The sequence below is a fragment of the Aphelocoma coerulescens genome, chromosome 4A (assembly GCF_041296385.1).
Source record: "Aphelocoma coerulescens isolate FSJ_1873_10779 chromosome 4A, UR_Acoe_1.0, whole genome shotgun sequence".
In the NCBI taxonomy this organism is placed as follows: domain Eukaryota; kingdom Metazoa; phylum Chordata; class Aves; order Passeriformes; family Corvidae; genus Aphelocoma; species Aphelocoma coerulescens.
The window spans coordinates 4,830,397-4,844,773 of NC_091018.1; the positions used below are offsets into that span (position 1 = coordinate 4,830,397).

Genomic DNA, 14,377 nt, shown 5'->3' on the forward strand with positions numbered 1-14,377 from the left:
TGGAAGTGGTTGAGGGTTTGCCTGGGTGACACAGTCGTGGTACAAACCTGGCCCTGCAGCCCCACCTGTTCCTCCAGTTTCTGGGTTTGGTTCTGAACAGAGGAATCTTGGGGCATTTCTTCTTAGGCAGGGATTTTAGAAAAAAATCAGCAAGTACAAGGAAAAAAAGTCATTACCCAGCCTAGAATTTAATTGGTTCACCTTCTGTTTTCAGGAAAAAAGTTGAAGTTTTCTTATGTAATTTCTAGTTAGTATTTTAGTGTGAAACCTGTGCCATGTAAAGGTACAGATGCTCAACAATTAATATATAAATAAATTAGCAATTATTACTAGCAAAATCCATAGTGGGATTCACCCGTTTTTGTCAGGTATTTCCAGTTTTTAATTAATGCTTTACATGTCTGAACAGAGCATGTCCTTCATATTTCTGGGTTTTGGGTTTTTGTTTTGTTTTTTAGTTTCAGCTCTGAATTATTTTGTGACTTAGGGAGTGCTTGAACTAAGTTTTGAATTTCTTTTTTTTTACTGCAACCATGGACTTAGGATTTTCAAAAAGGCTTGGAATCACTTTTGCATCTTTTCTCTTTAAACTCTAAATTAATTTTCATTAGAAGACTAGGTTTCTGAAAAGCATCTACAGCATAAGTTTCATGCATAACTGAGGAATTCTGTATTAGTGTAATCTTGTAGGGGTGGTATCTGTAGCTTTTAAAGGAGTTTTAAATTAATCCCAATTAAATAACACTGGCATAATAATAATAATGATGGCATTTACAAAGGGAGATGCTAAATGATACATAAGGGAGATGCTAAATATAACTATTGAGTAGTAATGTTTGTTTGAAACTACAGCTTTAAATTAGAGCAACCCCACCACCAGTTTTCACTTGTGTGCTCTGAAATGTAAATTGGTTGAATTATGAACTCTGTTAATTTGAAATTGCTTGGTCTTAATGAAGTTTTTTTTTTTCTTTTTTTTTTTTTTTTCCCCTCTGCATTCCCCTCTCCAGCTAAATGGCCTTAAAATGGCAGATGAGCCTATGGAAGAAGGTGAACCATATTCCTACCACGTAAGTGTTTGGTACCTGTTCACTTCAGCCACTCATTAGCATGATCTCCTGTTGAAGCAAAATTTATGCATTCCCTGCTCTTTAATAACTTCGGAACCCATCATTTTATTTGAACAATATCTGAGGAGACTCTAAGTCTCAAAGATGGTTTTGGAAATTACTACCTGGGTAGGGACTGTAAGTTTTGTTTGGGAAAATCTGCTGCATGAGGCAGAGCTTTATGGCAAGATTCTGTGTGCTGCAGGGAGCATTTGATCCCTCAACCTCAGAAATGCTCAGGCCGACCTCGAGCCTCTCATACAGGGTGCTGAATGCTGCTCTTGCTACACTGTCAGCTGTTCTGCCTTTGTAGTTTTTGGTGTAGTTGCTGTACTTTCAGCTCAAAGGTACTTAATTCTGCTGTTTTCAACAGAATTAATGTGTACATCAGTATGTTAATTTTGCTTTTATGTAGAACTATCCCAGGTAAGCCCCTATTGAGCATGGATTTTGTGCAGTGCCTGTTTAGGAGGTGCTGAAGATGAGTGTTCTGTGTGCTGGCTAAGCCTTGGATTAAACTTCAGGCTCATCCTGTGTGTGGCGAAATGCTGGACTTCCCATGGAAATATGTGCCATCATTATTCAACACACTCATCCTTGTATTTTTGAGCAGGGTCATAAAGAGAGTGTCAGATATCTGTTGCCCAGAGAGGTGGTGGACTTCCCATCCCTGGAAGTGTCAAAAGCCAGGAGTTTGGAGCACCCTGGGATAGTGGAAGGTGTCCCTGCCCATGGCAGAGGATCTAACTGGATGAGCTTTAAGGTCCCTCCAACCCAACCTGCTTTGTGTTTCTGGAATAAGTAGATCTTGTCACCAGTTGTAACAACTGCTTTGTGTTACAATAACATTTGTAAGTATGGGATTTGGAGAATGAAGTCTTGGGCATAGAACTGCGTGGTGCCTGGACATTTCCTGGTGTGGAGTGGGTAAATAAAGTATCAGAGTGGTCTCACATGTCGCAAAGAAAGGAGCAGTGGATCGTCTTGAGTTTTCCAGGAGGAGGAGGTTGCTGGGCACTCAGGTGCTTGGAGCCACATACCAGGGAGCCATGACAAAGGCATAACTGATCCCGGTGTTTCCTTTGGCTCCTGGTGAACCTACTGGGAGCAGGGAAGAGTTCCCTCTTGTGCAAGGCCACTCGGTGGGAGCCGGTGCTTCAGCTCAGAAAGAAATTTGCTGCTCAGGCAGCAGAACACAAAGTGAGATAATCAAATTTGCAGTTCGTGGAGGCCAAAGTAGAAATGAAAATGAAAGTGGCTTGGAGCTGCTCAGCTCTGTGTGCTCATTCCTTGGCAATGATGAAGAGGTCTCTTTATACCTCAGTCATTCCAATTTTTAGTACCTTAATGATAGTTAAGTAAGTGAAATTATATAGACATCTTTTGTGAAGATAAAACACTTTATAAAAAAAAATAACTCATTTCATCCATCTCAAGTTAGTCTTTATTTGCATGGAAAACATTTCTCTCCTGAGTTCACATTTAGAAATCCTCTCAGTCTCCTCAGCAACCACGTGTGATGTCACAGGCTAATGGCTCGAGGTGGGTGATAAACACAGGAGAGGCTGAACTCTTAAAGAGCTTTTCTCATGCAAAGGTTCACGGTGTTAAGGAATACAAATTAGGATGGGGAAGAAAGAAGGCTTCTAAATAGAGTATTTACATATTTCATAGGAAGAAGCAACCATTAAGTCTGTTGTGGAACTTGGTGTGTAATTAGACAACTTGCTGCTTTCATCTGCCATCAGATGACTTCAGAATGCTGCTGTTCTTATGTGCCTTAAATTAGGCATGTGTTTAAAAAGTAAAGGAAAATGAAAAGATAGGTGTATCTTTCCTCTGAGTAGAGAAATGCACAGTCACCAAGGTGGATGGATGGAGGGAAGCCAGGATGTTTACAGTATGTCATCAGCATATGTCAGCTGGGGGTTTGTGACCAAAGAGGGAAATAAAGTAGCTTGGATGTGAATTATAGAATTAACTTTGTTTCCAGCAGTGTCTGGTGTTAATACCCACCTTTGTGTGGGAAGCAGGCAGAACAAACAGGCCTTTCCCAGAAGGGAGGATGAAATAAGAGAGAGGGGAGGGGAAAGGACTCGTGTGCAGTCACAGCTGGACTGCAGTTTGGGAATATACCAAGATGTTTGTTTGAACTCTTTCTTTGCCCCTCTGGACAAGCAAAGCAATTAAGGCAGAAGCAGTTAATGCCATGTGATGATTGCTTCTTTTTTTTCTTTAATTACTGCAGTATGTACAAATTCAGATGAGCAGATTTCTACTCTGAATTTCTGTCTAAAACCAATTAAAGAATTTCATCCAGGTACTTCTGTATGAGCTGTGATAAAGCTCATTAGAAGTTTTAATGCACAATCTTGGACAGTAAGTTCACCTGACTATAGAATGATATTGTTTCCAAAACCCAGCTGTTTCATCCAGTGCTCAGGTCCTTTGCTGGTGCTGTTTGCACTTCTCATCAAGGGGCAGTAACTCACAGGAGGTTGGTTGGGTGTTTTTCTGGTCTCTGCTAAGAGAAGCTTTCAAAGTGAAGGCCTGAAGAGAGGATAGAAGGCAGCTGATAATCATCTGATGCCCCAAAAATGAAGTACTGCAAATCAGATTGGATTTTCCTTTGTGACTGGGTTGTGTACAAAATACTGATATTGGTAGGGCTGAGGGTGCTGCTCCTTTTCCCCCTGCGAGCTGAGGTTGCTGTTGGAGGCCTCAGTTTTTAATTTCAAGGGTGCTTATTTTAACACCTTGCTTGTTTTGGCTCTCAGAAACTTCTCTTACACCATAAAGCTGCAATCCATCATGGGATTTGTTGTCATCAGGAACGCTTGTCCTTTCACAACTGGAGCTGCCATGCCCTGCTCTGCTAAGGATGAGAGGGACATGAGAAAGTCAAGAGAACATTAAATCACTCACCTAGCTCAGAATTACCCTTGGCTGTTTGAAGGAGGTCCCCACACAGGATAATCTTCCCAGGAGCTCTGCACCCCAGAGCTGTTTCTTCTCTTGGATGCAAGAATTCTCAGAGTCCTTAAGATGACTCATATCTTATTTATGGTCTTCAAATGCTGCCTGTTCCTCCAGCTACAAATGGATGACCAGAGTTATTATTTGCTGCTGTGAAAAGCAATAATTACCCCAAATGATGAAATTCAATTTGGCTTTCATTAAGACTTATTTCAGGAAGGGGAAAGATGAGAAGAGTAATCACTGGGAAAACTAAAGCTGCTAAGCAGAGGTGAAGCACAGAAGTCTTGGTTTAAAAATCTGTACATTTATTTCTTTCATGTAAAATAATCCAGCTTTTCTGCAGTTGGAATATTTATGGCAAAGGGAAATGAGCATTCTTTGAGAATTTTCCTTCAGTTTGGAAATTTTAGATGTGTCTATTTAAGAAAAGATAGATGGGAGAGCTCTACATTTGAACAATTTTCCTTTATGCCTTATTAGAATTTCAAATATTTTATTAAAATAGAACTAAACAAAGAAAAATCCAGGTATTTACATGCATGTTTAGCAAGACTTAGTTACTGCAGGCCTGTTCACTGTTGTATTTTGTTTGCTTTGAAATCACAGGATGAAGGAAGTGTGAAAGAAATTCCTATTACACACCACGTGAAAGAAGGATGTGAGAAAGCAGATCCAGCACAGTTTGAACTACTTAAGGTTCTTGGACAGGGATCATTTGGAAAGGTAAGATGATAAACTTGTTCCATAGACCTGTCCAGACATTACAGGGAAATAGTGGCCAGTGGAGTTGCTGGGAATGTTTGAAAATGTGTTGAGTAATTGAATCCTTTTCCAGCCTTGCTCCAGTGCCATGGACAGAACCTTCTGAAGGAAATGGTGGTTTGTCTTTTAATGATGGGACTTGACATGCTGGGAATGTTTGGCTTTTTCAAGACACAAAATCTGTATTTATGTAGTTACAGAAGAGTTGATTGTGGCAGTTTGGAACTTGAACCAAAGTAACAGTAAAGTAAATAACCTGGGAAATGTATTTAATGTTTTTTATTTTGCTGTATTTACCAAGTGATCTGCAGCTAAAATACTCTAATTATTTGGAGGGCACAGAGAAGAAATATGGCAGGGTTTTTGTTACAATGTTTTCCTTTTGTAATGTGTCACTTTGCAGAAATGAAGTTAAAAATCTGATTTCTCAGTCACTGTGTTGAAACACAGTAGTTGAAATATTAATCCTAGTGTATAAGGAGGTAATTAATTTTTGAAAACCAAACTCAAACTGCATCTTTTGCAGTGCATCAAAAGTAGTCAATCAGCTTTACATATGTTCCCATTTTCCTGTTCTTCTGCTGGTTCTGTGTGTGTCTCTAGGCAGGAACAAACCTCTGCATAGAGTGGAATGAGAGATGCAGAAATAGACATTAGGAAGGCACTCTGTGAATCAGTGATGATGTAGAGAACAGACTCTAAATATTTCTTAATACTTTGAGGTTTCAGAAACATTTCTTTACCTGTTAGTGTTGGTTTCCCTCACACACTTCTCGCTGTCAGAGCCTGAAAAGCTCCATATATTTATTACTCCTGACTTGAGATGTGTGAAGCTACCTCAGGGTTCAGCACAGCTGGCACAGCCAGCCCTGACTCAGATTTGGCTTCCCAGAGTTCAGGGTTCTGCCAGCCTAAGGAATGCTCTTGCTTGGAATCCCACCAGCTTGGCCAGACATGCTCTGGAGCTTTGGAAAGCTGGCAGTGCCTGCTTCAGGAAGCAGCTTTAGGAGCTGCATGGTGCCTGTTGCACACCTGAGCTCAGTCTCTGTCTCTGTTGCTTTCCTTTGAAAAGAGAAAACAAACAAGGCAGATCAGTGGCTTTGCCTTCATGGTGTTTTCTCTTGCCAGTTTCTACTCCCAGGGTCCTTCCTTTGGGCTTGGCAAACACAGGGTTGGATTGCTGGAGCCTGCTTTTGACATGCAGGATTTTACACTCCCACAGAAATAAAGGGTTAAACCTCCTGAATTAACTGAAGTTGTCTCTTCATCCTTTGAGGAATTGTTTGCCTTCTAAAGCAGATGTGGGGTTACCAAGGCTTTGTCTGCAAATTAAATAAATAGGTGGTGCTGCAGTAGTTTTCAGCTGTTTTGGGCCTTATTGGCTAAAATGTGTAACTTGTACATGAATTCCTTATGTTCTCACAAGTTGTTGGTTATTAAGACTAAAATATTCCTATGTGCTTATTATTAATATTTTATAATTGGGATTGTATTCATCTACAGCTGTTTTCTTAGTTACTGGTGTTCAAATTACTCTCTTTACTATTTTCTACCCTCTTGACCTATAGGAGAGCACTGTTGTAGGTCAGTTATTGGGCAAAACTTATTAAAACAAAAAGCCAGACAGCCTTGAAACATGAGGACATTTTTCTTCTAACCAGAGCTTAAAATAAAAACAGCACCTCTCCCAACCCTATACAACTTAGTCATGATGGTGCTTGAATTTCTGATTCTAGAGTGGAAAATTTGACAAGATCATTGAAAAAATACATACCATTTCTAGAGGTAAATAAATCTAGTGTAAATGAAAGTCTGGATAAGGTGAGATCAGAGAGGCAATTTTGGTTAAGTCTTGGCTTTCTCTTGGGACTTGTATGTTACTTTTTGCAGCTAAACCTAATAATTCATAACTTAATAATTGCTATTACAAGAACAGCAATTTAGAAGTAGGAGCACATATCAAACTAATTTGTAAATTGGAAGATCTGGTGGTTAAAAATTAGTGTAGCTCCATGTATTTGTACTGCAGTATTTTATCTGATATGCTTTTCTCAGTGTCAAGTTATATCCCATCTATCTTTAAAACTCTTCTGGAGAGAAAAAAGTAGAAAAACCTGTTGGAGTTGCTATTCCAGAGGGAAAGGGCGCTTTGATCTTAAATGGTGAGGTTTCCTTGCTTTCATCTCACCACTTGTACAAGAATTCATTAATAAAATGAATGTTTCATATTTGAGACTTGGGTCTTAAACCTCAAAAACCTCTTGGGAGGTGGCAGACCAGGCAGAATTGTCATTCTCCAAGCAAGTGATAGAAAGAAACATCTTTCTGTAAGAACTTTTTTTAGTAAACCAGGAAAGAATCCAAAGTTTGTGGCCGAGGTAATGCTTCAGAGAGCTCGGTGTTGCTGCAGCTCTGATCTGATCAAGGAGTGCAGTTCTGCTCTTCCTTTAAAGGTGTGTGCTTAGTACTTCCAGCAGAGCACTGGAAGCTGCCTGACGTTAACAGGAGGTTTGCAAATGCTTTGTGAGAGTTTGGATTTGATTACCAAGCTTGCAGTGATTTAAAAATTGGCTTTATATTGCCAGGTCTTCCTCGTGAGGAAGATAATTGGGCCTGATGCTGGGCAGCTTTATGCAATGAAAGTGTTGAAAAAAGCTTCTTTAAAAGGTAAGTTTGTCTTTCAGCTGAGACTTTGGACCATGGGGTTTAGTGCACCTGTATTTAAAAGCTTTTGTTAATCTTAAATATTTGTCAGTGAGTTCATAACTCTTCTCTGACAGTAGGTTTTTTTTTTTAGTAACTTGTAAGTTCATGTTTAAGTGTTATTTTAAACCTGGCCAGGTAGCTTTAATTATGTGGTCAGAAATGCTCTTTCAAAGTTTAAAATTGGATTATTTAATTCTGTTTAGACTTTTCATTATATGAAAACAAGTTAATTTCATAAACAGTTTTCCTTTTGTCTTTTGTTAAGTCAGAACTCTGCTGTGGTTAAAATGAAGTCATTCTCTTGTTCAGGAGCCATAACAATTTAATTCAGTGTTTTGGCTTTCAGGAGCCACTTGAACGGGTGTGAGTCCACTGCGTGTAAATAGGACTGTTACTGTTAAAGAGGAGAAAATAGTCTTAAAAATACTATATATTCAGTACAGATAGTTAATTCAAAAATTGAAGTTGGATGTAGATGGGAGCTTTTTTCCTTGAAAGTAGTATGGATAATGAAAAAATATGGGGATGTGCTGGAAATATAATGAAGCAAATAAGAAAGTTGGGTCAGGCAAGAAACAAACCAGAGTTCTGCTGTCTGAGGGAATGAGTTTTTTGGGAGACTTGAACATTAAAAAGGTGTTGAGGGAAGCGATTCCTTTAGACAGCAAAGCCTTTCTGCTGTGTTTGTGTTGCACCAGCTGCATTTGTTTCACACTGGGTTGTTTCCCTTGCTCCCCCAGTTCGGGACAGAGTCCGTACCAAAATGGAGCGAGACATCCTGGTAGAAGTAAATCACCCGTTCATCGTCAAACTGCACTATGGTTGGTACAGATTCCTTCCTCTCTGCCTACAGCTGCTCTTGTTCAGTCTCACTTTTGGAGGCTCCACATTAGGTTCTAGCAACTTGGAAAAAAAAAAAAAAAAAAGGAATGTAAATACTCATCTATATAAAAGTTTTAGGTTAAGCCCTCTTGAAATTAAAGATTTGGAACAACTCTAACAAGTTCTGCAGGGATTTTGCACTTTTCATTGATTTAAACCAAACCCCAGTAATTGACATTCTTGCTGTTTCCCTGTTTGACAAAGGAGAAATAAAAGAACATTATTTTAATCATCTCTCATGACTAAGATTTTCTTCTTTGAAGAAGCGAGGAATCATTCAATAAATTACCTTGTGTGCTGCTGAATTATTTCAGTTCCACAACAAAAGTATTGCCTGTGACTGAAATTTCTTAGTTGTAAAAGCATTCAGATCTGTTTTGTAGCTTTGTCATATAACTATTGATTTTTACTTTTTTATTTTTTATTTTCAAAGCCTTTCAGACTGAAGGGAAGCTCTATTTAATATTGGATTTTCTCAGGGGAGGAGATGTATTCACACGATTATCCAAAGAGGTAAGTACCTAAAATTTTATCTCCACTCACTCTTAGACAGGGGTTGGGTTTTGTTGGTACAAGATTGGCTTCTAAACCTGTTTTCCCTCATAGTTCTTGTCATAGTGAAGTTTTTAATAACTTGGTTGGGCTTTCCTTACATATTCTAGATTCTGTTCTATCCTTAAGAAACCCGAGTGTGTATTGATGAGTAGCCCAGGTTTTAATTTGGCATCTGCAAAGTACAGTTCTTTTGTCTAAAAATGTTTTGTTGCTTGGAAACACAACTGAAGTAAATGAATATTTAGCACTGAAGGAAGGGGATGTGTAGTTCTCATGCTCTTAGTCAGCTTAGGTGCTCCTGGAATCCTGCAGCCCTGAGAGGGTTCTGCTGCACTGTAAAATTGCCTTGTGCTGCAATCCAAATGCTCATCCTGAATCCCACAGAGTGGGAACATGGAGTGCTTTTGAGCCCACTCCCCTCCATCCAACCCTGGCACACAACTGGACCTTGAATTTTTCATTTCTATTTTTGTTTTCTGGAGGGAGAGCTTCACAGGAGGGAATGGGATACAGCTACAGGCTGTTGTTATTTTTTTTAAACATTTGCCATCAAATATTTATTATATGTTACTTTAAGTGTTATGAACACGTTTAGAAGACTTTTATTTTCGTTTGGCAAACCTTTTATAAAGATCTAAATTTTTAATGGCAGTTTCTCAACAGCTTCACAGCAAGAGAGGTTTTCAGTGTTTTCATCACTGTAAATCCATTTATATTGCCAAAGCACAGGAAAAGCCACTTTCTTAAATGAGAAAACTGTGTTATCTGATTTTTTTCATGGCACAGAGGAGGTTGTTTATTCCCAGTATGTAGAGAGTTTTTTCCCCATATACTTTTCATAACAAAAGAAAGGTTTTACTTTAGGAACAGGCAAAAGAGAAGGAAGAATTTAAAGGCAATTTTGTTAAAAGCTGAGCTTGGTAACACAATGATTATGTCTAAGAATTGAGCTCAAAATTAATTAATCTGGAAGCTAAAATGGCTGTTAAAACCTTCAAGTGACTGACTTGTCCCAGGTTATTGGAGCAGGAGGTAGGAAAGAGGTCAGGCTCTGCTTTGATATGGGATGTTTAATTACAGAGGGAATTTTGGAATAGCAGGACGAGCTGTTCCCTTGCACCAGCCCAGCTGGGATTATCCACTGTGCAACATTCTTAAATAAGAAATGCAAGGCTATCCATAAGACCTCTGTCAGGGGTTGAAAAGAGGGATGTATTCCCTGTGGGAACCAAGAAGTCATAATTCTCAAATTTTCTTACTGCTAAGACTCCACCTGTTTGTTGGAACACTTCAGTTACCTTCTATGGTGGCTTTTATATATATATAGACATTAAAAAAAAAAAGTTTTGATTTTCTGGTGGGAATGTGAAGTAATTTCAAAAGTCCAAGGTAAAACACTGCCTAAGGACAATGCACATGAGGATAAATTCCCCGTGGCATTTCATACTTTGCACACAAGGATTGTTTTAAATTAATTAAGTTAATTTGGTTTAGTATGAAGTTATTAAAAGACTTTTGTTGGTCTTTAAATTCTAATGTGGGTATGAGAGTTTCAGCTGTGGCAGTGAGATGAGTGTGTAATGAAGAATTTTTGGTAATATTTAATGAAATTGACTTGCATCATGTTTAACTTGACCAGAGAACAGCTTTAAATGTCATTATGGGGAGATGGTAGATTAACATTTAGCATCATTGTGTTCTGAGATTTGCATTTTGGCTGCTCCAAGGAGTAATGAAATCCAAGGAGTAATGAAATCCAAGGAGTAATGAAATCCAAGGTTTCCCTCTGCTCTTTTGAAAGAGGTGAAACCCAGCATCAACACTGCTCTTTAAAGGCGTGAAGGTGACACTGTGTGGAGTGTAACATCTTCCTTGTTCACCCAAGGTTAACACCTGTCATTATGGAAATCAGGGAATGTTTCTGTGCCTGGAGAATAGGTCACCTGAACAATTCAAAGTACAGAGCAGTGGCACTGAATCAGGGAGCCCAGGTAGCTTCATTTCAGCCTTGTTGGGCAGCAGCTGAGTGGCTGCACGCCCCATTCCTGCTGGATTCAGCAAACAAGGGAATAGTTCACTTAAAGCCCAAATTCAATCCAACAATTTTAAGATTCCAAGCTCCTCCAGTAATTTGTAGAACATGACAAGAGCCAAAGCAGGCACAGTTTTTGTGTATTAAATTAGAAGCAACCTGTGGAGTGTTCAGGACAGAAGTGCATCTCTGCTCTAGAAACAACATCATTATTTCAGTGTCTCACCAGGATTCTTTCATTTTATTTTTTTTTCCTAAGAGCAGAGTACATTCTTCAACTCCCAGGCTGTCATTGTTATTGTCACCAGTGTTTTATTCTGTGTTCTTTTTTCTTAAATGATTTTTACTTTTTTTCTAAATATTATAATATGTTAATGTGAATTCACACTCACCCAATACAGCAGCCATATGTTAAATTTTATGATGCAGTGGAAAACTGTCTGTGATTGTGGCAGGAGGAGTGCTGGCTGTCAGTTACACCAAATATAACAATTCATTTATTATCTAAAAGTTAATTCATGCTATGCAGTAATGCTGATGGTTTTATTTAAGTATTGCAGGTAGTTCTTTGTGCACTTTATAATTAACAGATATTAGTAAATAATTTCTCTTGGCTGAGCTCATGAATTATGAGTTCACAAGGGACTTTTAAAACTAAATTTGAAATGTAGGCAGACAGGAGTATGTGTTTTTTAGATTGCAGTTTTAAAAACTGAAGACAAGATCAGAAGGTAAATCTATACAGTTCTTATTAGGTTATGTTTACAGAGGAAGATGTGAAATTCTACCTCGCAGAACTGGCCCTTGCTTTGGATCACCTTCACAGCTTGGGAATTGTGTACAGGGACCTGAAGCCAGAAAAGTAAAGTAAAATGTATTTTACCACTATTATGTGTATTTTGCTTGTTGCTTTGCCTTTTCCACTGTAAAAAATTAAAACTATTTGTTAGACTTTGTAAACAAGTACAAAATGTGAAACACATAGCTGTGGTTTAAATGAAATAATATTTGCTTGTTAAAGTAATAACAATTGGATATCATCATTTTTAACTTATATTTTAAATGTTTTATATAAACATTGCTCTTTATGTGTTTTGGTGAATGTGAATTTTAATTTTCAGCATTTTGCTTGATGAAGCAGGACATATCAAGTTAACAGGTAGGCACCACTCATTAATACAGCCCTTTCTAAATAAGCTTTTTTGTGTTTCTGTATTATCAATTTTAAATGCATATAATATTGCAGAAAAAAGATCTGTGAGGAACAGTCCAAATACATATATTCTAGGAAATTATGTATACAAAAGACTGACTGCTTGGAAAACAAATGACTATAAATTTCTGAAAGCTTTAAATTACATTTAAGGTGATGCTTTTGTATTAGAGATGTCATTGTATATTTTGATCTGAGATATTGCTGTTAGATTCCAAGAGAAAATGAAGTTTTTTAAACCCTCAAAGACTCAATGGGATAATGGTGATGGAAATCAGGTTTATCAAATGCATACTTTTTGAAATTCTGGTATATTTAAATATAATTCAGTCCTAAATTTGTCACTTTCTTCTGAAAGTGGATATAATGGATGGGATCATTGATTAGCAATCATTTTCACTTATGAAAAACAGGATGTTTGAGAGCTGAGCCAGTGTCAAGGGTTGTGTATTCAAAATGGGGAAAAAAGTGTTCTGGGAATGAAATATTCTGGGAATGCAGGACTCTTCTGCACTGAACTTGAGGCAGGCTACAGAACCATGTTGCCTTATGTAACAACAATATTTTTAGTGTGATTTTATTTATTCATCATTCAGTAAGACCAGACCATGGAGGCTGCATTCCCTTTGAAACTGATTTTTACTTCTCTCCAATTTTTTGAGTGAATAAAGCAGGCAGTAAAGAGAGAAAATGAGAACCTCTGAGTATCTTAGAGCTCTAAATGTGTATGATTTCAAATGCCAAGTTATTTCAGTAATAATTTTGATGGCTAATCATGAATTTAATGACCTTTAGAATGGTTTTGGAGGTGTGTAGTAAGCTAAGTGTGCTATCTCCAGATACCTGCAGTCTCTTGTTTCATGGAGAGCTGTGCTAATCATATTTCTGAAAATAGCCAACCCAAACCTCTCAACGCTTGGATTTTGAAGTACCATATATTGATTTATTTTTTTGCCCCTGAAGTTCTTTACTGGCTTTATTCTTGTGATGCTGTTGTTGTAGACTTTGGACTCAGCAAGGAATCAGTAGACCAAGAGAAGAAGGCCTATTCTTTCTGTGGTACTGTAGAGTACATGGCTCCTGAAGTGGTAAACAGGCGAGGGCACAACCAGAGTGCTGACTGGTGGTCCTTTGGGGTCCTCATGGTACTGTATTTGCCTCTTGCTTCCCTTGCTAAACTCACACAAATGCACTTAGAATAAGCTTGTCCAGTTCTAATTAGGAATGCTTGGGTAAGGGGGACGATTCAATAACTGGGTGGAATAAAATTGACTTCTCACCTCTAGGGAATGTTTATCAGGCACCAGAAAAATCCTGTGTGTCATCCATTAGTAGTTAAAATCAGTTGTAGTCAGTGTGAGACTTCACTTTGTATATTTATTTTGCATGTTACTTGATAGTTAAATTTAAAAACAGACTTGAAGGTTTGGTTTGAAGGAATATTAATGGCATTTCTGTAAGAGTGAGCCTGAGGAAGGAGTGCTGGACTGGAGTAGTGACATAAGCCAGTAACTGCTGCCACTTCTGCCCTTGCTGGGATGTGCAGCTTCAGCCTTACTTGAAAAGTAAGCCACTGTTCTAGAATTCACCATTCTTGCAGTTTTTAGAATATGGCTACTTCTAAAACCTGGTTATGTGAGATTTATTACTTTTAAGTAGCTTCTTGGTGCAAAATATTCTTCCATCATCTTTATGTTACACTTACCACTGTTATCATCATGTAAACTACAAGTGAGAGCAGAATTTTAGGTTTAACATTTTCATAGTCATTTCAAAGTTCAACCAGTCTGATGTAGAGATAGGAAAGAGTGCAGTGCTTAACACTTTGTTTCAGCAATTGGGGAAGAAGTGTTGATTTAGATTAACATTTGTTCTTTCCAGTTTGAAATGCTTACTGGTACCCTGCCATTTCAAGGTAAAGATCGAAATGAGACTATGAATATGATACTGAAGTAAGTATATCTCTTTTCTTTTTCAGAAGTCAGATAATGTCATTTTAAACATGTTTTAACAGCTTGTTGTAACTCCTTGTGCAGCCTGGTCTTGTGGAAGGTGTCCCCATGGCAGGGAATGGAACAAGATGAACTTTAAGGTCCCTTCCAGCTCAAACCATTTTTTGATTCTAAGAGCACTGAGCTG

General features: G+C 38.2%; 1 protein-coding gene across 5 annotated transcripts in view; it reads left to right on the forward strand.

The window, feature by feature from the left end:
* RPS6KA6 (ribosomal protein S6 kinase A6) overlaps window positions 1-14,377 on the forward strand; it is a 36,729-nt gene that overhangs the window by 7,253 nt on the left and 15,099 nt on the right. For all 5 annotated transcript variants that reach the window (XM_069015066.1, XM_069015067.1, XM_069015068.1 and 2 more), the window contains exons 2-10: window positions 1,011-1,070; window positions 4,695-4,811; window positions 7,436-7,517; window positions 8,297-8,377; window positions 8,872-8,951; window positions 11,781-11,887; window positions 12,147-12,184; window positions 13,241-13,383; window positions 14,120-14,190. In XM_069015066.1, coding sequence (XP_068871167.1) covers window positions 1,011-1,070; window positions 4,695-4,811; window positions 7,436-7,517; window positions 8,297-8,377; window positions 8,872-8,951; window positions 11,781-11,887; window positions 12,147-12,184; window positions 13,241-13,383; window positions 14,120-14,190 — 779 coding nt within the window. The remainder of the gene's footprint in view (window positions 1-1,010; window positions 1,071-4,694; window positions 4,812-7,435; window positions 7,518-8,296; window positions 8,378-8,871; window positions 8,952-11,780; window positions 11,888-12,146; window positions 12,185-13,240; window positions 13,384-14,119; window positions 14,191-14,377) is intronic.